Below are 26,073 nucleotides of genomic sequence, written 5' to 3' on the forward strand. Positions count from 1 at the left end.
GGCGAGGCCCGGCGCAGCGCCCCCCGGCGGCCTCGCCTTCAGGAGGAGCCTTCCCCGTCGCGGAAGGAGCCCCCGCGCCCTGACCCGCCTCCGTCGACCCCGGCGAGGCGCGGCTGGGGCAGCCGAGGTGAGCCTCAAGGTGCACTGTTCCCGCCTCCAGCCCCCCTTCCCACCCCAGTCGCGTCCCGTCCCGTACACGCCTGCCCGCCTGCCGCCTCAGAGGGGCGGGCCGGGCTGGGGCGGGGCGGAGCAGCGAGGGTTCTTTATGCGGCGGGAAGCCGGCGGCGCTTGGAGCTGCTGGTGGTTGCGGCGACTGAGAGGAGCGACCCAGGCGGGGGCAGGGGGGGGGCGAGGCAAAGGAAAGGAGCAGCTGAGGAAGGAGAAGGAAGAAGGCGAGCGGCGGCTGGGGCGCTGCTATTGTTCCGCACCTGCCGCCGGCCGGGACACGTGGCGCCGCTCCTCGCCCCCCGCTGCCTGACCCGCACGCAGTCGCCCCGGCACCATGGGCAAGGGGGTGAGTAAGGGTGGCGGCCCGAGCGGACGGGCTGGGGCGGAACGCGTGGCCGGGACGTGGGCGTGCGGTCGGGAGTGGGAAATTCAAGGAGTCGGACCGTAGCCGGTCCCGTTCCCCGCCCCCCTCTCCGCTTCCCCCGCGGCTGTGACGGGCGGGGCTCTGCTTTGTGCCCGGGTTGGGGCGGCGGCCGCGGCGTGTGTGAGGGCGGCGGGGCCCGGGGCGCGCGGTAACGGCCGTTAGAGGGCGGTGCCGGTGCCGGCTGCCCCCGAGCAGCGTGCCCTGGCGGCCGCGCGCCGCCGCCGGCAGAGGAAGTAACGGGCAGCGTGGCGGGCGGATGGGACGCACAGGCACGGGGGGCTGCCGGCGGCTTCTCCCCGCGGGCCCGGCCGCAGATGTGGCCGCGGTGAGCCCGTGCCCCGGTGAGCCCGGCGGAGGTGGGTGAGGGGAGAGAAAGGGGGTGATGTTGAGGGAGGAGCGACCCAAACCCCTCTACCTTCCCCTTGATGCCCCCCGGAAAAGGGCCTCCCGTCCCCGGGCGTGTGGGGCCCTCAGCCTGCGGGGCTGGTGTTATCTGATGCCCTTTTGGAGCTGAGCTGTGGAGCGTGGCTGCTCCTCTGTCTCCTAAGAGTACTTTAGACTTCTTGAGACACGAGGGCCTGGGATAGGGGGCGGAAAGGGAGGGGAACTGTCAGGATTGTTACGGCTAATTTGCCCATGGGTCGCAGTGTGAGGGCGCGATGGGAGCGGCTGGCAGGCTGGAGGTGGTCGCCCCTGACTTGATGTGAAAGGGGACACTTCGTGTGTCTGTCCTGTTAACTGGTGAGATCAAAGTCTCACAGAAGGCCTTGCGGCATTTTCCATCCAGCATCAGTATTGTTTCTCCCTTACAGCCCAAAAAGAGAAATCTTTAATTCAGATGCTATCTTATATCTAAACAAAAGGGTGTATGAAAGCTCTTGGAAACAGGAGTGAAGATGTTTTGAAGCTGGGTGTTGTGATCAAATGCCCGTGTGTGGAGCAGGAACTACTCTTGGATTGCCCCAATTCTATTTTATATTGACAAAGTAAAGACCACTTTCTGGAGTTTATTGTTTGGATGCTTGTTTTTTTCCCTTCACGTACTTCACTGTGGGTCTTGCATACTTGGTGTGTAGACTTTTATTTACTTTTTAGACACATTCCTGGAAAAGTCCCAAATTTCTCTGCTTCTCGAGGAGAGGGTGACCACACAGGGCCTTAAAACGCAGAGCTGGTAGCGTTGTCCCTGCCCACAGGTGTGCTGTAGTTCCCAAGAGCTGGTCAAACATTGATTTGACTTTGCATTGTCCTCACTGGTGCAATACAATATTGATATAACCACATAAATAATAAGGGAGCTGTAGGAAGAACACTGAATGGGCAATTACTCAGCAAAGGGGGTTGAAGAGCATGTGGGGTAGGTTTGGGAGACTTCTTTCTTTGTTTTTCTTGTTAGTGAAGTCCTTTTGATGCTTGGCAGCACAATGTGATATATTTCAGTCCAGTGGGCAACAGGCAGTATGCACAATAAGAGATCACCTAAGAGATAAGACGTTGTGGGAGGATTTGGTGTTGTTACAGTCTTCTGTTGCAGTCTTCTGACTTTGAGCTTTAAGTCATCATAGAAGGCTTAGAGTTGTGTGTGTATCTATGACTGCAGCACAAGGCTTTGAGGGCTTAGGCTGCCTTGACTGGACTTGGAGGAGGTACAAACATTTTCTGTCAGTGAAGGTTGTTAGCTGTCTCACTTCCATTCCCAATTTCATAGGTTTCGGGATAATAAAGAAATTGGCCTGAAACTGAAGAGCTGATGATGGATAATTTGACAGTGTTTGGCTACCTTCTGGTAGCACGTCATGAGATCAGTTCCTTTAGCGGTGAGAATGCATGTGGGTAATTGGGGACCCCCTGAAAAATGGGGATGTGAGAGAGCGAGGCTGTGAAAGAAGCAGTGAGTGGATGCAACGCTGAACATCATGTGCTAGCCCCTCAGTTAGGGTGCTTGTAAAGGAAACCTCTTTCCCATGGGAGCATAGAATGGAAGAGAAAGTAAGAGTGTGAGTGTGAGCGAACAAGTTCTCTGTGACTGTGAGGAGAAGCTGAGCAGAGTGTCTGTTTTACTTTAAATGGTAATGGGACAAGGGGAGGGCCATGAGCTGCCCGGTTATGTTGTTCAGCCCAAAAAGCAGATTATCCAAGGGAGTGTGCGTAGCAGAGGAAGGCAGACGGGATTTCATTTCTGTTTGGAGCTGCCTGGAAGCTGTCTGCAGCATGTTTTACTCCATCTCCCTCTCTGCACAGACATAACTTACTGTCATTAGTGCAGTGTGCATTGAGTTGCTTCTGGAGGTCGATGCTAATGCCTGAACCCCAGTTAAGGATTTTTTCCTGTCAGAAACTAGGAAGGCATATTGCACAATGGGCCAACTGAGGGGAAATTATGCAAATCAAAGCAATCCTTATCTGGTGCAATTAAGAAGTCTTAATATATACCTCTCCCTCCTTCTGTCTTTTGCATTCCCACTTTTATTTCTGTGGCTAGAGGCCACAGGTTTCTTTTGCCAAAGAAAACTCTGGGCCTAGACAATGCATGTTTTTGTTAAAGCTGTGTAACAGGATGAAATATCTCAGGTCTGTACCTGTGGGTTGCAATCCTGTAACCCAGTTGGGATCTTGACCTCCTGAAAGCTGTAGAAGATCCTTCTTCAGTCAGGCCTTTTCAAGGGGTAGGTGAAGTCACCAACTTTTCTGGGAGAGAAGTGTGTCCAGTTTACTCATCTTTATGTGTTTGGCAGCTACTACAGATGTCTGGGTGGATGGTAAAGATGCACTGATACTCCAGGCAAAGAAGTGCACGAGATGACACTCCATAGCTGACATAGCACTGAAAAATCAGGGCTGCTCAGCTGTCTGGTGTTGGTGGCATGTGGGGAGTCAGCTCTGCTCTTGGGTTTTCACACAGCTTCATGAGAAGCAGAGCTGTTTGTCCTGATATCCAGAGAAGACTTTAGGTGTGTAGGTGTTCCTGTTTTCACCCTCACGATGAAAACCTTTGCAAGGTTTGTATCCCTTGTCAGGGGAGGAGAGACTATCCTCCTGTAATTTCAGAAGTATCGATCTACTGGCCATAAAGAATTACTAGCTGTTGAGTAGAAACCGCTTTTTACTTTTCTAGGTGCTGAGTCTGTTCAGTTGGTGCAGTCGATTAGATGTATTTTTTTTTATTAAAGGTAGGAGATTGAACACAGCTCTTGAGAGGGAGTGAGACGGATCCACAGAAGGCATTTGCATCACTCACTGAGATTACGTAGGGTCATGGAGCGGTGTTTCCAGTCCAATAGGCATAGTCCGTATCATGACTCATCTGGTTAATATATTTACTGAAGACTGTCTCGTGAGGCAGCAGGACAGTAAGTTTTCTGTTTTCTCTGCACAGTTGATTATAATGACATAAGTACTAGAACAGACCAGGCCTCCAGAGACTGTAATTTATTTTGGCTCTTACTTGACATTTCTGGTTGGATTAGGTGATGTTAGAATAGGGTACTTCTGAGCTTGTCTGCTGATTTGCACCCTTCCCGTTTCCTGGTCAATCATGGCTTGTGTTGAGAACATCAGCCATGAATGGCTCAATTAGTCCCGAGCTGAAAAGCATAAGCTACATCTGAAAGACAATAGGATTTTCTGGGGGCTGTATAAAACTTCTTGGCTGGAGTGTACAAATGTTGTACTTAAGCCAATGGAAAAAAAAAGCTGTGTTGTTTTTTCTATTCTGTCAGTTTTGATGAGTCAGAGTTCCTCATCAAGTCAAGTAACAGGGGTGACACTTCTGAGACAGACTTTCCTTTGTGTTCAGGCCATGTGATTAAATCCTGATAAGATGTGGATCTGGAGTCCTGTAAGCCGCCTTCTCATTGTACAGCAGGAAAAGGAGGGGAGAGTAGGGAAATCCTACAGCGCTGAGGGGTGGGATGAACCCCTCTTCCCCTGGCAGCTCAGGCAGCACAAGCCTTTGTTGAACAGATCGGGCTCATCTTGCTGGAAGAGAGACAATAGCCCTGAAGGCACAGATCAGGGGCAGCACTTTGACTCTGATCTATATGTCAAGTTCAGATTTGGATGATGGAGCAGAAGGTTGAGACTCTGCATGGAGTGAGCCTGTAGCAAGAGTTGAACCTGATGCCACTGTCTTAGCTTTTCTGTAAGGGTGGGATATGATACTAGAACAATAGAAGGGAAGGTATTGAGCTTTTTTTTTAACTAAGGAACTCTGAGCTCCTCGGTAAGATAGACTCCATTAAAATCCAAAGACTTGAGAATTTACGTAACTCTATCCACTTGTGTCCTTAGCACAGCTGATGACTGTGGTTTTTATTCATTTTTTTTTTTCCTAAGCAAGTCATGCTTGAAAAAGGGCACTGAGCCTTTTCATGCTTGCCCACTTGTAGGTTGACTCTAGCTGAAACAGCTAAATACTCTTATATTCTTGAGTGGTTCACTGCTGCGCCTGGTAAGCTGAGTAACTGTACTTCTTACAGAAGTTTCAAGAACCAGGAGGTTTTCCAATCACCTGCAAGAGCTTGGAAAGCTTTTTTTTTAGAGGAAAGAGATTGAAGCTGAGGGTAATGGACCGCTAGTCAAGGCACCAGCTCCTTCACCTTCATTAGAAAATCATTTCTTGTCTCAAGTAGTAATGAAGAAGCATGTGTTTTGTGCAGACTATGTTTGGACTTGTCTGCTAGAGCTCTAGCAGAAATCAAAGTTTTTTCCTTTGGAGACTGAAAGATGCTTCATGATGACTTCTTGTCAGCTGCCCTGTGGCAAATTCTTGTGATGCTGGAATGCAAGGATTGCAGCTGGTCAAAGTCCCCTGGCTTTCCCTTTTTTAAGAAGTGAAATGGGAGTTTAGGTGTAGGAAAGAGAATGTCAGGAATGCTGACAGCCTGTAGTTCTGTGTCCTTTTCCTGGAAGAGAGGAGGCAAACCACTTGGCTCTGGTCCACTTATTAAAAACTGTTTCCATTGCACAGCTCTTCGGCTGTGTGCAAGGATATGGGGAATGCAAAGCCTACTTTTACTGAATGGGGCAAGAGAGGGCTTCTGTGCATGCAAAATGTGTTACTGTGGCTGCAGAGTGACATGCACAGAGCTTTCTCAAAACAACAAAAATCCTCACCTAGATGTGACAGACAGGCTCTTCTAGAAAAATCCTGGGGTTTTCCTTGTTTTTTTAGGTTTTTTTTTGTGTAGTTTCACTTTTTGTTTTGGTTTCTGCTTGTTTTTGACTAAATAATACAAATTTCCTGTGCTTGCAGCTCAACTGGACAGTAGCGTCTGTGTCCAGATTGCTCGCAGGAATCCTGTTTCTGATTTGAGCTGCTCATGCAAAGACCGAGCAAGGCTTAATGCCTTTGAAACCTTTTCTTAGTCTTGTTCATGGTTTGACTGTGGTGCCACTAACTACTGTTTCATCTCAAAATACTTCTCTGGGACCTTATTGGGTGAAAATCTCGTTGCGTAAAACTTGGCAGGAAAGTTTAGGTCCCATGCAAAAGGGCAGGAAGGGAAAAAACTGCTATTGGTGTCTGGAAATGTATGTAGTATTTAATGATGGAACTGCTCTGTGAGACTCTACTGATGCCTGGTTTTGGTATCTTTAGGGGGTGTCCAAACTTCTTGCTTGTAGTTTGGGCTTATTTCTGCCTGTAACCCTTCTGTATCTGGTTTTTTTTTTTTGGTCTTTTAAGTGATGTTTATATATACTAAGCCACAGTTTGTTTGTCTTTAGATGCTTTTTTTTCCTACCCCATCATGACAAGATCTAAATCAGTGCATGATTTCATGTAGAATTAATCGTGATGTAAGTGAGTGAAAAGCCATCTGAATAAAGAGGCTTTAAGCGAATCATGTGCTCTGTGAAGTGTAAGCAGGACTGAGTACAGATTCAATCTTTGAAAGTGTACTTCTGCTTTGTCTATCATTCTTGCTGGTCAAACTGCCATAAATTGAATACAGATTTCTGTTGTGTAACCAGACAGACAGAGTGCCAAACTGAGAATGAAAGTGTTGGAACTTATCCCCTAGATTCTACCAGCCAGAGATACCACATCTTCTTTATCTTCAGTTGGTAGGCTCCTCCTTGCCAGAGGATGTGAAAGACTTGAGAAGGGGAAGGAGGAGTTAATGCCTGGAAGGGAACATACGTATGCACTCAGGAATTGGTTTCTGCTCTTCATCACTTTTTCAGCTTGAACTGAGGCTCACACATGAAGAGTGACTGAATAACATGTAGATTGCTTTCCTCCTAGCTAGACTGACACCGTTCTGCGATTCTGTCATGACTGACTTGGAGTCAGATGATCTGTATATTGGGGATACTGTTGAGCAGACCTGTCTGCTCACTAGCTCATTTTTTTGCTTACTGAAGTGGCATAATTTTAATAAATCTTAATTATTTTGTCTGCCTGGCAGTCTGGTGCACATAGTTCACGTCTAACTGCTGTTGAAGTTGACTGTAAGGTGTTTCTAACAGTACTGTGTCTTCTCTTGCAGGCTGGAAGAGACAAGTATGAGCCCACTGCTACATCAGAGCATGGCGCGAAGAAAAAGGGAAAGGGAAAGGGGAAGGAGAGGGACATGGAGGAGCTTAAAAAGGAAGTCTCAATGGTAAGAGTGTAGGGCATGGAAAGAGCAGCTTTAAGAATGCTCACTCCTCCCAAAGCCCTGTACCTCATGTGACTAAGAAAAGAGCTGATGGTAGGCCCTGAAGACATCACTTCTCAAAAGGCCCTTGACACAGAACCCAAGCCTGTGCTTGCCTTGGGTTACCCGTAGCACAGTGTAGCTGCATTTCCTCAATCAGGCAAGCACTGTCTGGGTAGTAGCATTGCAGACTTTATTGTGCTGTCACGTGAGTGAGACTGCTGTTTTCATTCCAACTGAAGAGTTGAGTTTGTACAGCTCCGTTTACTGCTGGCCTCTGCTCAGGCTGACTTCAGTATTATTCTTTCTAACCATGTTTTAGGTGGTGGGGAGTGTCTTCAGTCCTCATCTGTGGATGCTGGATGATGCGATACATCTGTCTATGAGCATCATCCATCTTAAATCTGCCCTCCTCAAATGCACGTTTTGTTTGTGCTATGGATTTGGGTCTGGGCTTTCACATTTTTTGGCTGTTCTGTTAGGGAGAGAGGATAATAAAACTTGGACTGACACCAACTGAAAAATAGCCTGACTGTGAAAAAGAGCCCCTTTGGGGGAAGAAGCACTGCTTAAGCTGATAACATTACTTAGTGTATGAAATGACAGGGTTAAACTTCTGTACATTCCTACCTTCCTTCTGAACTGCTTTCCTTTCCCCTTCTCCCTTGCTCCCACCCACAAAAAAACTCGCCACTGAGGCTTTACAGAATCTGCTGGGACACATTAAGACTACACTGAGAGATAGACTGAGTTGGTTTTTTTTAAAAGTTGTCATGTTGTGTGCAAATAGTCACAAAAATGTGAAAGATGAGACTGCTTGAAGTTGCAGAAGGAGGTTCAGATTCTCTTCAGAGAAGAGAGTCTTGCTATCTCACCAGACATTTACAGATAGGAAACCTGGGGTGAGGAATTGCTGAGCTCTTTCTGATCAGCCTGCAGGGTCTGTGATCTCTTCCCCCTGCCTTCAACCAATTCTTGTCTTTCAGGATGACCACAAGCTGAGCCTTGATGAACTTCATCGTAAATATGGAACAGACTTGAGTCGGGTAGGTAAACTTTGTTTTCCCTCCCTCCTTGCACTGATGTGAAAAGGAACCGTTTCGGCTCAGAGCACTTCACAAAGGGAGATCTGGGTGGTCTGGTTAGGTTTTTTTGGTTGTGTTGTTTTTTTTCTCATGTATAATCTCCCCTCCTCCAGTTTCCCAGGCTTTGGGAAAACTGTTGAGCTCACAAATACTTCTCTTCGTCCTCCCACTGTACAGCCTGGCTGCAATACTTCAGTGACTTTGTTAGAAACAAAGTCACTGTTATCTGCCTCTGAATTGTTCCAAGGTCAAGTTGATTCCTGGATTTATTTTTTTTTCCCCCGAGGAGCTTGTAATAAAGGCAAATGTTTGTTGCAAACGTAGTCTCTAGAGAGTTAGCACATGTCCAGAGACTTAATGATGGCTAGAAGCAGTTAAAATTTTACCTTTTTATAGTAAGAGGTGTACAAATATCTTAGCTAACTTCAAAGTCCAGTGCAGAAGCACTGCAGTGGTTTTGTACCTTTGCTCTTGCTTTGCTTAACGTGTTTTTTGCATGATTGCTTACGACAACAAGTCTGCTCTTACTTTGTAACAGCACAGAGGCTTGCATATTTCTGACAAAGACCTTGGCTTCTGAAAGCTAAACTTCCAGGAAGGCCGATCCAAAGTGTTATCATCTTTATGGCCCCCAGCTTTCACTTGTTCGATAATTTGATAGGATGGATTGCACTGGCCTGTTTCTCAGAGCTCAAAGTCTGCTGCTGTAGCCTTCTTGTCCTGCCCTGCTTCAGTGTTCATAGCCCCATGGCCTGCAGGCTTCTCAAGTAGCATCTCTTTAGGTGTTAAGCTTTCATATCCTGCAGTTTTATGTTGCAGGTCCCTGTCAGCTGTGGAGATCTCCATCAGCTGTTAGCATCTCTTTGTTTCTGCGGTAGAACATGAAGAAATTTGGAGCTACCCTCCCCACTCAGTCTTGCCACAGTACCTGTAAAAGAAACCTCTCTTCTAGGGTTTGACTTCTGCACGTGCAGCTGAGATTCTGGCTCGTGATGGCCCAAATTCCCTCACGCCCCCACCCACCACTCCTGAATGGGTTAAGTTCTGTCGGCAGCTCTTCGGAGGATTCTCGCTCCTGTTGTGGATCGGTGCTATTCTCTGCTTTCTGGCTTATGGCATACAAAGTGCAATGGAAGAGGAGGTCAACAATGATAATGTAAGTAAAAATGTCTGGTTTACCTCAAAGGGAGGCTGAACAGCCTGTTTGGCTCAAAGCAGATTAACTTCCTCTAAGCACTGAGTCCAGAAGCTTTTCCCATAAGCACGGGAAATTCAGTGTGTGAGCGTAACGTGTCTTGGAGTGCTTCCACGTAATGAAGTGAGCAGCCGACTTCCTTCATGTAGCATTAACAACACTAGCTTGTGCACAGCCTTTGTGTACAAAATGTACAGAGACTGCAAGTACCTCCATGCTTTGTAATGGGGCACTTAAATGCCAAGCAATTTATCTGGACAAACTGGAAGCCTTTCAGGCAGATTGTCCTCTGACTCACTTTCTCTGTTCTTTGTAGCTGTACCTGGGTGTTGTCTTGGCAGCTGTGGTTATCATTACTGGCTGTTTCTCTTATTACCAAGAAGCAAAAAGTTCCAAGATCATGGAGTCCTTCAAGAACATGGTGCCTCAGGTATGGAATACTTCATTTCCTTGAGATCTGCCAAGCTGTGGCTTGCTGGAGGTTATTAACTATTTTAAACATTGCTTTCAATTGCAAAAAGCCTGTCTGTTGGTGTGGATTGCTAGCTCATAATTATGAGAGGTCTATGAGACTCTCTCCTCTTTATGCTCCAAGTAACTATGCTAATAGGCCGGGGCAGTCCCTGGCAACCTGAGAGTTCCACTGGCTTATTAACATTCATAGCACACTTTCTTGATAGTCTGAGGAGTTCTGTAACTGATGTGATAAGCACCAAGTCTCAGATGCCTTCACAGACAGTCTGTATCATACCCAGCTATCTTAGTCACCTTGACAACAGGGAATTTTAATGTAAAGAAAACAAAAATAGCCATTTTTCCATAAATAAGAAACATATCAGAGATGAACGTCTTAGTGCAAATAGAAACCTTATAGAACCACAGTACGACTACTTAAGATACTCAGATCTCTTGAGCTGCCTCTTAAGAGTTGCTTTTGACATAGATTGTTTTTTTTTACTCTCTTTCAGCAAGCTCTTGTAGTCAGAAATGGTGAGAAGATGAGCATAAATGCAGAAGGTGTTGTAGTCGGAGACCTCGTGGAGGTGAAAGGGGGAGACAGGATTCCAGCTGACCTTCGGATCATATCTGCACATGGTTGCAAGGTACAGCAGTGACTGGCTGCCTGAAAACTTCATTATGAAGGTTGATGAATTAGTCCAGTTGCAAAGAATGTCTTCTGTGGTATAAATGAGTGGTGGAGAGGGTGCCTAGCATTTTATCTGCTCTCATTGCTGAAGGCATCTGCCTGCTTGTGTGTGACAAAATGCTCTCTTCCATGTAGGTGGATAACTCCTCACTTACTGGTGAATCAGAGCCTCAGACCAGGTCTCCAGACTTCTCCAATGAGAACCCACTGGAGACCAGGAACATTGCTTTCTTTTCCACCAACTGTGTGGAAGGTATGTGACTCTCCTACTTTCCTAAAGTACTAATGATGCTAGCAGAGGTAAGCAACACAAACACTGTGTGAGTTCAGAGTGTTAGTTGGTAACTTACTACTGTGCAAGAGCAGGCTGGAAGTCCCCAGCAAAGGCTTTGCTCGTTTCTACTGCAATACTATACAACGGGCAAGGATGACTCCACAGCATTACTAGCTTTTTTCCTTTCTTGTTTTCAGAGGAGCATCAAGTGGTGTATTCAAGCATAGATAACATAATGTGAACCAAGATTGTTAGACAGAGTTAGCAGAAAGATTACAGCTGCTGCAGAAAGCAGGGATTTCAAACATCTCTGGCAGAACTTGCTGTTGCAGCTCTCAGTATGGTGGTAGGCACGCTTTGTGCTGAAGCCCAGAGAATCTTTTCCACACCCACTGGGTATAAAGGTGTGACTAGCTAGTGCTGATGTCCTGCCTGATGCCTATTGTGTATTTTCCTGACAGATTCTCTCCAACAGAGAGAATCTTTTCTACACCAAAAAACCCCTCCATACCAGTAAAGCTGAAGGATTCTTGATCTTTCTCCAGAGCCTTGGGGAGAGAAAGTGGACCTCCTCTTAAAGGAGGGAAAAGGACATTTGTCTACTTCTTGAAGATGGCTGCTTCTAATTCCCTGCGATTGGCACTTCATTCTCCGGGACAGAAGGGAGAGGATGTACAGCTTGACCAGTCACATGGGAATTCTGTGCAGCACTTACCTCCTTTTATTTCTGATGCTGCTTGAGTGTAAAAAAGGCTGTGGAGGGAGACTTTAGCCCTTGGAATGCTTACTTGTTTAGCAAGCTTTGCTCTTAAATAATACTTTAGGACAGGCTAAACAAACTCAGTTTAGTGTGTTTTGGTGAAGAGTTTTTGTTTTCTAAAACCCATCTGTCTTCTAGGCACTGCTCGTGGCATTGTTATTAGCACTGGGGACCGCACTGTGATGGGCCGTATTGCCAGTCTGGCTTCTGGGCTGGAAGGGGGGAAAACTCCAATTGCCATGGAGATTGAGCACTTTATTCACCTCATCACTGGAGTGGCTGTATTCCTGGGTGTCTCCTTCTTTGTCCTTTCACTCATACTTGAGTACACATGGCTGGAGGCTGTAATCTTCCTCATTGGAATCATTGTTGCCAATGTCCCCGAGGGGCTGCTTGCAACGGTCACGGTGAGTGAAGTTGGAAAAAGATTGGATGAGTTGCATGTGTGGTTCTTAAGGAAGTGGAGTGCATCGTGCTCACTGTGTATTTAGAGGTAACCAGAAGTTCTGTAGCTGTTTTCCAAATGAAAATGGGTCCCTAAACTAGATGTTCACAAAGTCTTGGCATTGTAGAATTGGAGTAAGCAAAGACTGGTAGTTCTGAACTTGTCTTGCCTTTTTCTGTGGCAAGAGGGGGCTTCCTGTTGCAACTGTTCAGGCTTTCTACACCCATGTGCACACCAGCCCCTCCAACTGTGAAGGGCTAGCAGAGCATCCAGCAAGCTTCACTCCAGTCTCAGCTTTTTTTTCTGGGACCTGGCAGAGATTCTTGTAAGCTTTCTTTCCTGAAGAGGTGGCGGGAGTATCTAGGTGTGAGCTGTGTAGAGGGTGGTGGTGGAGAGGGCTAGAGGCTTCCACATAGTCTTAGGAAACAGAGCAACAACTGAGATGAGGAATGAACATCTGGGACTGGGAACCAGATAATGGCCTCTGGCAAAAAAAGGATGGTTGGGGTTGCTCACTTCCTACACCCATAAGTTGCAGCCCTATCACCACACTATTTTGGGCCTTCTCATGTTTTTTTGAAAGTTCCTATGATTAGGAACTGCAACATTAAGTGATATGTTAGTCTGGGGCATGTTACTTCCTACTGAAGCGGGAGACTACTGAGGCCTTGCGAGTCCTCTCTTTCTGGAGGTTTTATGATGAGGAAAATGTCTTTTAAACCTAGCAGTTGTTTGTTTTGCCCTGATGAGGTGAGGATGGAGTTTTAGGGGATCGCTGCAGGGCAGGTGAACTGGTTGTTATTCAGTGCCCACAGTGAGTTGGGTAGCAGTGTATTAGTGCCCAAGTGCGTCCAACCTGTCATCTGCTTCCTTGTCTACAGGTCTGTCTGACGCTAACAGCCAAGCGTATGGCTCGCAAGAACTGCTTGGTGAAGAACTTGGAAGCTGTGGAAACCCTGGGCTCCACATCAACCATCTGCTCTGACAAAACAGGCACTCTGACACAGAATCGCATGACAGTTGCGCACATGTGGTTTGACAATCAGATCCATGAGGCTGATACCACAGAGAACCAGAGTGGTGAGACCATCTCTTCACACTTGAGGCATTTCATTAAAAAATGGGGTTTTTCTGAGGCTTCCTGTACCTCTAAGAAGCTGTGTTTCTAACTCTTCAGTTCAAGCAAAGTTCATAGTGCATTTCTAACGTGATCTGCAATGAGCATTAAAAAACTTGAGATGACGCACAGAGAGCTTTGCACTGTACCACAGTTCTGTTTAATCCTTAAACTCCATATGGGCTGTGTTTGCTCAGAATTACTTGGTTGGAATTTGAGCCTCTTTAGTGTTCAGCCCTTTGTATTTATCTTGTGTGTAGATATATTTGCTGTTCTGTGCTTCAGAGTATGTGATTATTTTTTGCTAAAGCGTATCTGATGAAATTACCCCATCTTAAATCTGCAGAAAGTGTGGACAGCAGAGATGTTGACCCTGATAACAAATTACTCGAGGCTGGACATAGCTGGAAATTTCCCATCTTGAACTAGATGGCTGCTTTTGACCAGGGGTTTTCCCAGAACATCCTGGTTGTGTTTGCAGAACAGTAGCAATGAATGAAGTGACTGTAAGACTTCAGTGGGAAGTTTATTCCAGATACTGAGATTTCAGGGTCTTATCAATGTGTGGTGCAATCAAGAGGTACTTATCTCTCCAGAACTGTTCAGTACAACCAAATTCAGGAGTTTCCTAGCTGTCATCTGCCTTGTGAAACATTGTGTTTGCAACACATCATTTGCATAGAGTTTTTTCCATTGGTGTTGCTGCTCCCTGCCCCAAACCACTCCAAAACATTGCACTTGTCTGAACCACTTCAAAAAGCTACTGTACTGTTCTTGGTCTTTAACGCCAGTGCAAAGTAACAAGCTATAAATAAAATGTTCTTTGGAAGCACTTGACTCTGGCCTGACAGCAGTTGGCTTGGCTGCAGTAGAAATAAGCCTAGAAGATTTCACTTCATGGAAAGTGCATTAGCTTATCAGTTAGCTGTATGTTCAGTTCACCTCCCTTGGAGCCAACTTAAGAGCCAGCATGAGAGAAGCAGTGTCTGTTTAAGCATTGTTCCTTTGGGAGCTACTTGATCCAGTTCCTGGGTGAGGGATCAAGTGAGACAACCTGGAGGTAGAACATAGCATCCCTTACTTAAGCCTCTCAGAGAAGATTGTGTCCAGGATTCCTTGGCCTTTTCAGCATGGCCTCTGCTGCTGCTGGATGCAACTGTTACTGGAATCTTGAAAGCAGAGATACTCCCTTGAACTGCTGCTATTTCATGCTTGGTTCTTAACATAATTAGCTGCTCATCAAATACCTGGGAAGGGAGGACTGAAAAACATGTAGTGTGCTAGCAGGCTCCAAGTGTTTTCCTATTTCTTGCTCTTAAGCCGGTGGGATTTTGTGGTTACGTGATTTGGGAGAAGCTTTTTGACATTCTTCCTCTGCTTTCAGGTGTTTCATTTGACAAGAGCTCAGCTACTTGGAGTGCTCTGTCCAGAGTTGCGGGTCTCTGCAACCGTGCTGTGTTTCAGGCCAACCAAGAAAATGTACCAATTCTTAAGGTGAGTTCCTAAAATAAATGTTTGTCCTGTTCCCCACCATCACCTTCCTGTAATGGCAGTGGGATTGCAGGTTCCTGTGACCCACAGGATGTAAAGTTGAGTATTTGCCGCTCTTAATCTTGTCTGACAGTCTTATAGGAGATGTTCTGTGGACAGGAGAGATGGGACTGAAAAGAGACTTTTCCCACAGTAGACTGCCTGCCATCCACTAGCATCTACAGACTGAGAGGTCAGGTACTTCAGACAGGTCTAGGAAAGATGACCAGACGACTTGCCTAGGCATTTCCCAATGTCTGACTGTTCCAAGAGTATTTGTACACTTACAAGCTACAAACACCCAGTTCTGGGAGCTGGGACAAGTAGACCCCAGAACTGGGGGGAGCAGCAGACAACAGGGAGACCCTTTGTCTTTAGCCAGTCTGTTTTCATTGGCATATCTTGGCTTTTTAAGCTTTTGTTGGTTCAGCAGTGGTGCAAATGCTGGTGTAACACCAATTCAGATTTCTGCTTCTGAACTGTGACCCAGCCAGGACTGAAATGACCTGTACAGTGCTGTCAATCTGTCAAATATTGGTCATGTTGCTTAGTAAACTTCTTCCCAAGGGCGTCCTAATGCTGTAGTAATAGAAATGATGGAACAAATTCTTTAGCATTCCTCTGACAATAATTTCAGGTTTTATTTTTAAAGACCTAAGGCAAAGGATTGTTCCCATCTAAGGAAGACTTGAGAGGGAGAGTTTTGAAAAATCTTCCGATATCAAAAAACCAGGATAAAAATGTAAAATAAGAATCTCACAAGGGATCAGAAGGGCAAGAAATACTTGGTTTAAATTGTAGCAAAGGAAATTCAATCAGCACATTGAGCACACACAGATTTTCAGGGCTGAGAACCCCCATCTACAATCTCTACCAGTGCTAACCTTATAGGGAAGGAGACACAGACAAATTAAATCCTCTCAGACAGAGGCTTGATAAACTGATCTTACATTGTGGTGGGAGAGCACATGTGAGTGTTTCTGTGCGTGTGTCATCAGTCTTCATCTCATGTTTGCCGCCTTCATGGCAGGCAATTTACAGAAGTTCTTCTCAAGGTTACTTTCCAGCCTTTTTCTCTGACTGCACCTGGTCATCTGACTTTCCCTGCCCTTTGAAAGGGTTTCTTGACTTTGGCACCAGAGGACTGCTGTTCTTTTAAGGCTGAGAGGTCTGGCATTCCAAAACACAGTACTTGTTGGTACTAGATTATAGAATTATTTATTCTTTCCTCTCATGTTGTGTAGAAGCTGGGACTGGGCCTAGATGGATACACTAAAAAATATCTGATCTTCCCTAGCGAGTCTGTTGGTATATATGCTTTGATAGTTGTCTCTCTCCTCAGAGAGCAGTGGCGGGAGATGCTTCTGAATCGGCACTTCTGAAATGCATTGAACTGTGCTGTGGTTCTGTCAAGGAGATGAGAGAAAGGTATCCCAAAGTGGTGGAAATACCATTTAATTCGACCAACAAGTACCAGGTGAGTATGTGGCCTCTTGAAGGAGAGCTGGTCCCTGAAGCACTTAAGTAAATTTGCACACAGTGTGCCTGAAAACTTGGTTTGACACCAAAATCTCTAGCCACTAGTTGCTTGTAGACTGCCCAGGGCTTATTTTAACAGATGATACTTGGTAACACTGTGTAAGAGTTTCTGGAGCTGCCTTCACACCAAGGTGTCACTGCTGAGAAAAGACCAGGCATGCTTCCTCCCTATGTAGCAGAAGTGCAGGGAGAGTGGAGGAACTCAAATCTGGGAGTAGGAGTCAATTGCTGGGAAAGGAGCTTAACGGATGGAACTTAGATGGAAAAAAGGCCATTGCAACACCTACAGTTACATGTTAATGTTGAAAAATACATAGTGATTCCTTAGTTTGTGTACTTCTTTAAAGAAAACCTTAAGTGATGGTGATGACTTGTGAGCTATCCAGTACGTGCCTATAAACTGGTTTCATTTCTTCCACCTTAGCTGTCTATCCACAAAAACGCAAATCCATCAGAATCCCGTTACTTGCTGGTGATGAAGGGAGCTCCAGAGAGGATCTTGGATCGCTGCAGCACCATTCTTATTCATGGCAAAGAGCAGCCACTGGATGAGGAAATGAAAGATGCTTTTCAGAATGCCTACCTTGAGTTGGGAGGCCTTGGGGAGAGAGTGTTAGGTAAGGAAAGACAGCCATGATAAATTGGAAAAAGTCGTCACTTGTGCTCCTCTGCAAAGTCCTCACAGATTTAAGTGGAGGATTGTACTGTGCTCCTGTAGTGTAACCATCATGTTGAGTCAAGGTCACATCAGCAATTTGTATAGGAACAGCCTTGTCTTTAGCCTTTACTCTAAAAGGCAGCCTGCAGGGTCTTGTCTTGCCCAGCAGCTGGTTCGCTTAGATCAGAATGAAGCAAAGTGTTCGGGACCTTCAGACTCCATGGAGCCACATGGTATTAGATTTGCTCTGCTACATATGAACCAAGCTGTGCCTTGGCACCTAGCAACAGCTATTAGTTATCAGAATGGGAGCGTGACTCTTGTCTCAATAGCCCTGGCTAAATCTCTGTCGCTGCCCTGTTATTCTTGTGGAGCTGTTTGCAGAAGCAATAAGTACTTGCGCTACCTTTTGATATGTAGGAACAGAGTAAACTTGGGTTTGATGTGTTACAGGATTCTGTCACTTGGCCCTGCCTGATGATCAGTTCCCTGAAGGCTTCCAGTTTGATACAGATGAAGTGAACTTTCCTGTGGACAAACTCTGCTTCGTAGGACTGATGTCTATGATTGACCCTCCTCGTGCTGCTGTGCCAGATGCTGTTGGCAAATGCAGAAGCGCTGGGATCAAGGTAGTCTTTTCCTGGGTTGGAAATCATCTTGCTAAATGCATCTGGATAGAAAGGGCTTCTCTTACTCTGTCTGCTGGACTTTTCCCTAATCTATCCGTTGCTGTAACAGGAGTAAAGTATTGATCAGGATTTTAACTAGTACTGCTTTGGGCTTCATTTCTGAGTTTAATACACATGATTGTATGTTAGTAGACTGAAAAATGAACGACTCCAAACTGCTAGAGCACCAACAGGCACTGATGGCACGATGTCCCAAAGCCCATGGTTTGGCTTGGGTGTGTTCTGCATGTCCCACAGTACTGACTGAAATGGGGGGCAAAACACAGGCTGGAAGCAGAACTGGATCCGTTAACTCAGGATTAACAATCCTTTGCCTTCCATCTGCCTCAGTCCTTTGCACACTGGTAGCAAGTTGCTGCCTGCACATCAGGCTTGCTCCGTGCCAAGGCTCGCTAGTAGAACAAAAGGCACGTGGCATTTTCAGTCTCAAAGGGACCCTGCCTTCTGGGTAGTGTTGCTCTGCAGTACAGACACTGCTTTCACAATAGTCTGTTTGCATTTCAGGTTATCATGGTTACTGGAGACCATCCAATCACAGCCAAAGCCATTGCTAAGGGTGTCGGCATCATCTCTGAGGGCAATGAAACGGTGGAAGATATTGCTGCTCGACTCAACATTCCTGTCAGCCAGGTCAACCCAAGGTACTAACTGGTGGGGAAAGCCAGAGCTGTAGAAAGAATTAAGCATTTGCTTCTCTCCTTCTCTTGGATAATCCCTCAGCTTCTTTCCCTAGACGTGAAAAGCTTAGCATCTGCTTAGCTCAGCACATTGTGGTTCTTGAATGTGTATCACGAGTTACGTGAAGAATGCACAAGGCTGCCTTGAATGTGCATGTCTCCTGTGCATGGGAAATAGGAGTAAGCCCCGTACAGAAAACTCTGGTGGCTTCTTCTGTCCTTTCTCTGCCCTTTCCTCATGGCCTGTCCCCACAACTGGGAAGGACATAGCTGACTGGGTGGTGTCAATCCAGTGCCTTTTTTCCCCTGAGCTGAATATTTTCCCTGCCTGGCTTGTGTCACTGCACAAGCACTGTGTACTGACCCAATGTAGCAGGCAGGAAAAAGTACCTAAAGTGGCATGGGAGAGGGAAGTGACCATTTGGAAAAAAGTGACCTTTTGAGCAATTCTGCTGCAGAGCCTGAAACCCTGTACTCCTATAATTCCAGATATTCAAATAGAGGCGAGGTCAAATTTGCCCCCCAAACATATACTTAGTTAAGCTCATTTAGTAAGGTAACTTACAGGCTCATGGGAAACACTGGTAAAAAGAAAGCACCTAGCTTGTTAGTCACAATCTAGACTGAATGGGCTACCAAAAGTTGAGCTGTTTTTAACACTGTTTAAAGAAAAGAGCTGGAATGTCACCTATGAACTTGGATCGCTCAAAGCCCAGCTCTTACCTCTTTTGCTCTCAGGCTCTCATCTGGGTGTGACTGCAGATGGGCACAGGGAACAGAGCTTGGGCTAGGTAGAGGAATTGTCACCAGTCAGTGACTACGAGCAGAATAAATGTGAAAATGGAATCCCTTCCTCTTAGGGATGAATGTTTGTCTTCATAGCCTTGTGCAGAACTTGTGCATCCTCAGAAAACGTGCTTTGGCATAAGCAGGCTGTCTGCAGAATGGCTGGGCTGTCTGCATTGCTTAGTGTGACCCAGCCTGTGTTTGGGCTGGAGAGTAGCCACGGAGCTTATGAACTGTGAATAGAGACAGCCTGTGGAATGAAATTGCTTGGGGAAGACAAGCATTGTGACTGAATTCTTCTCCTTGATTTTGAGGGTAACTTCACAATCTGGCAGTGCAGGCTGGGGATCGTTGGACTGTGCGACCAAACAGGTCGGCAGCCGGCTGTGAGGGTGGGGAAGGAATTTCCCTGTCTAAACTGGGTGGTGTTGTGAGCTGCATGGACAGACCTATAAGGGATGGTATGCTGGCTGAGAGAGGTGGTATTTTACTGTAGCATGTAGGCTACCAAAGCAGTCTAAATATAACATTGTATGCTTTCGTTGCTGAAGAGTGAAACAGCCTGAACTGGCATAGCATGAGCTTCCTCTGTGAAGAGCCACGTGTAGATCATCAGTCTACAGAAGGGATTGCCTGCAGAAGACCACAGCATCTCTTGTGATGTTGATAGCTAAATGCCTGAACCAGGGGTTCCTTTATTGCAGAGGCCAAGAGCTGTTGAAACAATTACTCTTTGCCTTGATGTGTTTTTAAAAGCCATAGGAAGAATTTGTCTGCTCATCAGGCTTTTTGTCTGTTTCATGGTGCTGTCTTATTATCTTTTTACTTGTGTTTTCTATCTACCTTTTGGTAAATTAGGAGCATCAAACTTTTGTGCAGAGGCAGCCTGGATTAGTATTTAGTCACAGCAAGAGTTGACCTTTCCCTAAAGCACTGAGGAGCCGTAGTTTTATGGGAAATATATAACTAATGAGAAACTTACTTTAACTTGAAGTAAAATGTTGTATTATCTTTCGTTTGCAGGGATGCCAAAGCTTGCGTTGTTCATGGCTCAGATTTGAAGGACATGACTAGCGAGCAACTGGATGACATCCTGATTCATCATACAGAAATTGTCTTTGCCAGGACATCTCCTCAGCAGAAGCTTATAATTGTGGAAGGCTGTCAGCGACAGGTAAAGAGAGGGAGTCCAAGGATTTTTATATTGGAGAAATCCCCAGACTTACATATAAATACCAGCCGGCGCTGCCTTCTGAAGTGGCAGGGCTTAGTCTGCTCAGTGCCCTCAGGCAAAGGGTCAGACAGAACTCAGTCTGTCAGCAGCCTTCAGCTGCTGATGCTGGGCTACTGCACAATACATAAATAAAAGGGTCCTGCAGGAAAACATCTTCAGTTTGTTACTGAGGTTTTCTTCTGATCCTAGGACGTTTGTTCATGTCAGCTCCTCCTCTCCTAAGTGCTTTCCAAACATTTAGGTATTGTGTTAACACAATGTTTTTCTATATAGTCAAACATCTCCTTTGGAGAGGGCATCATGGCGCTCTGGTGAGCCCATCCTGATCAGGATGGGGAAGGGGATGAGGGGAGGACAAAGAGAAGCTGAAGTCTCACTACAGCAAAGTGGAATAGGGGTTTTTTTTATGCTTCATCTCCTGAAAGACAGAGGGGAAGCTTTTCTGCCTAAAACGTATCATATGATGACTTCAATCTTTGTCCCTCTTTTTGTGACTAGGGTGCCATTGTAGCAGTCACAGGTGATGGTGTGAATGATTCCCCAGCCCTGAAAAAGGCTGACATTGGTGTTGCTATGGGAATTGCTGGCTCAGATGTCTCCAAGCAGGCAGCTGACATGATTCTGCTGGATGATAACTTTGCCTCCATTGTCACTGGGGTTGAAGAAGGTGGGTGTACAACTTAGTTGTTCAGTGGTGATGAAATGGTATGCTTCAGCAATGGTCACCTCTGAAACAAAGGCATCTGGAAGGCTCTCCTTTATTTGAGCTTGTCTCTATACCAAGTGTTTTCAAGGAGGGCAGCACTTTCCTTCTTTCTTCAAATTCATCTCCTTTTCCATGGGACCAGCGTGACCCTTTGGGATGGTAACAGTAGGAAGCAGCTGAGTTAACAAAAGCTTCTCTGTCCTTTTGTGTAACACTGATCCTATAGTCATCTTAGCCAGCTGAGTCTGACACATTTTCCTCCTTGATGGAGCAACAGATCTCAAACAGGAGCAGAACAAGAGGATACCTTCCAGAAACTGCACTTCAGGAACCAGGGCTTAGTATCCTGCTGCTGGATGCAGTGAACTCAGATTGCTGTGACCAAAACCATTACTTTGTGTGTGTGATGTGCATGGAGCCCACAGTCTCGCCCTTGCATGCAAGAGAACTCTTTAATTTCCTGCACTAGCATGTTGCCTTTTGAGTGTGACCACTGAAGCTGCCTAAGAGCCCCTTGGCTACCTTCTGCTGATAAGTGAGAGCTGTGTTGTCTCTTTCTTGCCTCAGGGCGTCTGATCTTTGATAACCTGAAGAAGTCTATTGCTTACACCTTGACCAGTAACATTCCTGAGATCACACCTTTCCTGATCTTCATCATTGCGAGCATACCCCTTCCCCTGGGAACAGTCACCATCCTCTGCATTGACTTGGGCACTGACATGGTGAGCATCTGGCTTTTGTCTCCAGACAAATGTGGGCATTCTTAGGTACCTTCAAGAAAGGACAGGTGGAAGGAAAATGCTTAAGTACAGTTTTCTCTAGTGTTCTGTTTTAAAATAAATGGCCATTTGATACCCTCTGTCTCATGACTGTCAGAGTCTGAGGATCCTTCAGTCCCATGTAAGGACAAACCAGATATGGGGAGAGAGGGGGGGTAAGGTCCTTCAAGGATACTACATCTTGGGGCATATGGTCAATCGCCATGGGGCAGGGAAGGCTATAGGCAGGAGACTGAAACGGTTCTAACGGCAGTCCTGCCACCTCCCAAGGTCCCCGCTATCTCATTGGCTTATGAGCAAGCAGAGAGTGACATCATGAAGAGGCAGCCCAGAAATCCCAAAACAGACAAGCTGGTGAACGAGCGGCTGATCAGCATGGCCTACGGGCAGATCGGTAAGTGCTGGTAGCGAGGGGTTATGCACCAGCCCCAGCCAGGGACCGCTCTGCTTAACTGGGGAGGGTTGAGGCTTGAGATTCATAAAAGCAGAACCTGAGGCCGTTAAGAGCTTGCAGTGATTCTGCCCCTGTGGCACATAGCGGTGGCTTATGCAGCTCGATCCACTGAATCCCTTCCACAGTCATTCTGTTTAACTGCAGAGCGCTGTAAAGGAACTGGCTGGCAACCAGCTCTCCTCCAGTTCAGGCTTGTTCAGCAAGAACATAGATCCCATTGTTAGTTTAATTAGAAGTAAAGGATTCTCTGTAGCGTATCCCTAAACACACACGGTATTAGGAGCCTTGATTAAAGGCAGTTCCAGAGACGTGCCCAGTTCACAGGATGGGAGCTCATGCTTAATTGCAGCAGACCTTGGGAACTTTCTTAACTGTATTTTGCAAGGCATGGGGGTGGGCAAGGCTTAATGAGAACACAAAGGGAGTTTTATCTCGTGTCCTTGAGTACAGTGCCATCACAGTGCACAGGGCAGAACAGAAGCAACTCTGTACAAAGTTGGGAGCAAAAGCCCCTCAAAAAAAAAAAAAGGTTACTACAGAGTTTGATGTTAGTGTGAACCATTTCTACAGCTGCTGCTTGGGAGACTGAGCCCCCAAGGAGTAATGGTTTTCAGGTGGTTGGGGTCTCCTACAAGTTGCTTTTGCACAGTACTATCATGAGTTTTACCGTCCTTTCTCACCTGTTTAGGTATGATCCAGGCACTTGGAGGTTTCTTCACCTATTTTGTAATCATGGCAGAGAATGGGTTCTGGCCTTCTGGCTTGCTGGGGATTAGAGTTCAGTGGGATGACCGATGGGTTAATGATGTGGAAGACAGCTATGGGCAACAATGGGTAAGTTTTGAGGCACAGCTTAGAGGCTGCCAGACATCATACTGGTGCCTGCTGGCCTTGGTGTAAGCAACAGAAGAGCAAAGGCAGCATGTCTGAACAAATGCTCTCTGCTCTGTCTGCTTCCTAGACCTACGAACAGAGGAAAATAGTGGAGTTCACTTGCCATACAGCCTTCTTTGTCAGTATTGTGGTTGTGCAGTGGGCAGACTTGATCATCTGTAAGACCCGAAGAAACTCTGTCTTCCAGCAGGGAATGAAGTAAGTCAGGCTGTGCACAGAGGATTTGGAATTGGACTCTGTATTCTCCAGCAAACAGCATCGTAGTTCTTCATCCCAGCAGTGCCTGGGCATAAGTCTTGAACAGTCTGGTGCCTTAGTAGTGAAAAAAAGAGGAATTGAGTGCTCTACAAGCACCTGCTATGATCATCAGGCTGAGACAAAAAATGGAGCACCATTGTCTTCTGCTGATGTTGCCTGTGGGAGCCAGCTCCCTTCAAGGACAGAGGCATGCTCCAGCACACAGCCTTGTGCAGCAGCAGAGCAGCCAAGGTATCAAGATGTGGCAAAATGAGCCCCCAATCTCCTGAATTGGTGATGAAGGCAATTGCTGGCTGGCTTAGTTGTGAAATAGAAAGTTGTTTGTCTGGAGGCTTCAAAAGACCTCTGTGACAACTGTAAAGCAACTTGGACAGCCTGATAGTCCCCACCTGATAGACTTCTGACCTGGACCAAAATGTCTGTTTCCATTCATTACCATGTGTCAACTAGATGTGTTTCAGGATGTCATGTGCAAAAGTACTTGGTCACTGACTGCTTTTCCTATTTCCAATAGGAACAAGATCTTAATATTTGGTCTCTTTGAGGAGACTGCTTTGGCTGCCTTCCTCTCCTACTGCCCTGGGATGGATGTTGCTCTAAGGATGTACCCTCTCAAGTAAGTTGCGTCATGTTTTTTGTGCAGCAGGCTCTATCACAGAAAAATAGTGCTTGGGTGGGGAGATGGATAGAAGTAGTTGTGTGAAACCCAGTCTTAGCTCAGAAGAGCTCAGGCTAGAGGATGAGAGATCCTTAGCTGTAGTGTAGCACACCAGGAGTTTGCTTTACTGCTTGTGGAATGTTTATGGGGAGCCTGCAGTTCAGTGCAACACGACTTCAGTTGTGCCAGTGCATTACAGTGCAGCTACTCTTGTACTATGGGATATTCTTATGGGTGGGGGGCTGCACCTCTAAATAAAGCTGATTGAATTGCTCCAAAACATAGGGCAGGTGACTCCTCTTTGCTAAAGAACTGGTGTTGATGTCTTGTGCCTTTTTCTGCCTTCCACAGAAATAGCACAAGTGATAAAGTCTTTTTGAAAGACGTGGTGTAGGTGCAGATGATCAGTTGGTGCCTAATAAGTTTCCAAACAGTGGTGAGGGTGCCAGCATCATTAGCATTGCTCAACAGCATTGCAACATTTCATGGCAGGGTTAAGTCTCACACTTCAAACAGTCCTGTGGCTGAAATGCCACAAAATTCTCATGGAAAAAAAAAAATTAAACCCCAATACATCTTGTGTTCCATTCAGAAGTGTTGTCTGGAGTTGGGTGCTGAAGTGTGAGCATTTCCTAATAAAGGAAGCTGGCCTCGGCCCAGTGCCTGCAGCAGCTGGATGTTGGCACGTGTAGATCGCAAGGCAAATCGATGCAGTTCAAGTGAACAAGGCTGTGGGCACAAAGGTTATGTGTACTTAGAGGAAACATTCCTTGATTAATAGGTGGGGAGGTGCTGGTACAGAGATGAACAAAGGTGCTATGACACACCTTGTGTTGGAATTAATAACCAGAAGTGGATTAACCTATTGTAGCAGAAAACCTGGTGGTAATTCTTGCCTTGGAGCATTCCCAGCAGAACCACAGCCTTGTGGGAGCTGGTGCACTGGCAAGCTGAGACACGCTGGCCTTCCTGTATTCTTCAGGGCCATCAAATCAGAGCTCTGCTAGGCAAAGAGCATCTCTGCTGCCTACCGTCTCTTCTCACTGTCTCCTCTCCCAAACAGGCCGACCTGGTGGTTCTGCGCTTTCCCCTACTCCCTCCTCATATTCCTGTATGATGAAATCAGAAAGCTCATCATCAGACGCAACCCTGGCGGTAAGGACGTGCTGCTCACCCATGTGTCTCCTTCCCCCTCACTTCAGGCTGCTGAACTCTACAGAAGCTCTGGCAATGCTCAGGGACCCCTGGGGCTGAGCACTAAGCACTGGTGTATTTTGCTGTGTTTTCCCTCCTTCAGCTGTACTTTATAGTGCAGTTCAAGTTTTAAGGACTTTGTCTGTCCTTCTCCCTGCATTTTCCTGCAGTATATAAGTACTAATGCACAAGTAGAGGGAGAAGATGCAGTAATGCTTGGGGGCAGTTGTAGAAAGCAGGAACAGGGCCTTGAAAGCTACAGCACATCAACAATTTGGCAAGATATTTCCATTGTGATGAGTCACTTACTAGCTCAGGTGCTACAGCGCAAGTTGTCAAGAGCCTAAAAGGAGCTCTTGAACCTCATATTTGCTCTGCCTTAAGACTGACTCTGCTTTCTCCCTCCTTTTCCTTTAGGTTGGGTGGAAAAAGAGACCTACTACTAAAAAGCGCCTGTCAAACATTCCACGCACAGCCCACGTCACCTCTCCGCCCTCTCCCCCGTGTGCGTACTTCATCTTCGCGAGCGCAGAACCGTGCCTGGGCAGGAGCGAGCTGAAACTAAAGGAAACATGAAGAAACATGGACTGGAGGAGAAAGAGGAGGGGGGAGGTTGGGGTGGGGGAGAGTTGTCCGACCATCAGTCCATGGGGATGAGAGTTTGAGTAGTTTTATGTGCCTTTTTGTTTTTGTAAAAGGAAACCGAAGATTTTATATGTGGATTTTTACAAATAAAGATGGATTATAAGAGGATGCCCCCA

At 46.3% G+C, this 26,073-nt stretch overlaps 1 protein-coding gene across 1 annotated transcript; it reads left to right on the forward strand.

Moving 5' to 3' along the window:
* The first annotated feature begins 273 nt into the window (after window positions 1-273).
* On the forward strand, window positions 274-26,073 carry ATP1A1 (ATPase Na+/K+ transporting subunit alpha 1). The gene is made up of 23 exons (XM_062005253.1): window positions 274-514; window positions 7,084-7,197; window positions 8,220-8,279; window positions 9,271-9,474; window positions 9,830-9,943; window positions 10,482-10,616; window positions 10,796-10,913; window positions 11,833-12,101; window positions 13,021-13,219; window positions 14,641-14,750; window positions 16,129-16,263; window positions 16,750-16,942; window positions 17,437-17,612; window positions 18,177-18,313; window positions 20,159-20,309; window positions 20,868-21,036; window positions 21,643-21,797; window positions 22,125-22,248; window positions 22,997-23,142; window positions 23,270-23,400; window positions 23,975-24,076; window positions 25,182-25,273; window positions 25,730-26,073. Exons 1-23 carry the CDS (start codon window positions 503-505, stop codon window positions 25,756-25,758), a joined length of 3,075 nt encoding a protein of 1,024 aa, XP_061861237.1. The 5' UTR covers window positions 274-502; the 3' UTR covers window positions 25,759-26,073.

This window comes from Colius striatus, chromosome 1, assembly GCF_028858725.1.
Source record: "Colius striatus isolate bColStr4 chromosome 1, bColStr4.1.hap1, whole genome shotgun sequence".
Taxonomy (NCBI): Eukaryota; Metazoa; Chordata; class Aves; order Coliiformes; family Coliidae; genus Colius; species Colius striatus.

Bases quoted from the DNA above. Each gene is read 5' to 3' on its own strand.
- ATP1A1 (XM_062005253.1), top strand. The intron at 17,613-18,176 runs GTAGTCTTTTCC...TTTGCATTTCAG, and splicing joins GCAGAAGCGCTGGGATCAAG to GTTATCATGGTTACTGGAGA. The intron at 20,310-20,867 runs GTAAAGAGAGGG...TTTTGTGACTAG, and splicing joins TGGAAGGCTGTCAGCGACAG to GGTGCCATTGTAGCAGTCAC.